The sequence below is a fragment of the Echinops telfairi genome, unplaced genomic scaffold, assembly GCF_000313985.2.
Source record: "Echinops telfairi isolate 266 unplaced genomic scaffold, ASM31398v2 ScPeMD7_5;HRSCAF=22, whole genome shotgun sequence".
NCBI lineage: Eukaryota > Metazoa > Chordata > Mammalia > Afrosoricida > Tenrecidae > Echinops > Echinops telfairi.
The window spans coordinates 5,516,980-5,517,943 of NW_022103901.1; the positions used below are offsets into that span (position 1 = coordinate 5,516,980).

General features: G+C 46.9%; 1 protein-coding gene across 1 annotated transcript in view; it reads left to right on the forward strand.

Annotated features, from left to right (window-relative positions):
* Positions 1-964, forward strand: part of CCT6A (chaperonin containing TCP1 subunit 6A) — a 15,700-nt gene that overhangs the window by 4,087 nt on the left and 10,649 nt on the right. Inside the window, exons 3-4 of the mRNA XM_045284512.1 lie at positions 1-174; positions 689-792. Coding sequence (XP_045140447.1) covers positions 1-174; positions 689-792 — 278 coding nt within the window. The remainder of the gene's footprint in view (positions 175-688; positions 793-964) is intronic.

Sequence of the window (964 nt, forward strand, 5' to 3'; positions counted from 1 at the left end):
GGCCTGCATCCCCGCATAATAACCGAAGGCTTTGAAGCGGCAAAGGAAAAGGCCCTTCAATTTCTGGAACAGATCAAAGTCAGCAAAGAGATGGACCGAGAGACACTGATCGATGTGGCCAGGACCTCACTGCACACGAAAGTCCATGCGGAGCTTGCTGATGTCCTAACAGAGGTATGTGTTGGATTCAGAGCACACTGGTGCTGGGGACCCTGCGGGCAGAGACTTTGGTGCCCTAGCAGGTCCACTTGCACAGCACCGCGCAAAGCCCTCAAGGTGCCGCAGTGCAGGACATGGATTCCTTCTTGCATAGGCATGTGGGGTCTCCTGTCCGCGATACTGGCCTGGTGTCTCTGAAAGATAAAATGGGGACATCAACACGAGGCGCTCTAGGCTACAAGGGTCTTTAAGTGGCACCTTCGTTAAAAAGTACCAAAAGGAGGTTCGATGATTCAAATGCTTTTGGTTATCAGTATTTGTAACAAGCCAATAGGAAGCATGTCAGGGCTGGTTGGGCAGTTGCAAATTCTTGTAAGATTTTGGGGAATGTAAGTGAGGCCCACCTTTATAGATCACATGTCACAGGCACGTCAACAAAGACTTGTGTTGGATCCGAGATTGTAAAGGCAAGAAACTGTTGGCTTCACACTTCTGCATCAAATTGATGGGGCAGTATTTTCTGTTGTAGGCTGTAGTGGACTCTATTCTGGCCATTAAGAAGCAAGATGAACCCATTGACCTTTTTATGGTTGAAATCATGGAAATGAGGCATAAATCAGAGACCGATACAAGGTAGGTGGTAAGCTACTATGAAATGCTGGTGAAGTGTTCAGAAATTGGCAGGTGTTGGGTCATGTATATGGTGTATTTTCTTGGCTGATTACTTCTCTTTGGATTGTGTACATTGCCTAGGTGAATATTACTCTTGGTAGGATTTCCTCTGAAAAGGAGGTTATGGCAGGCA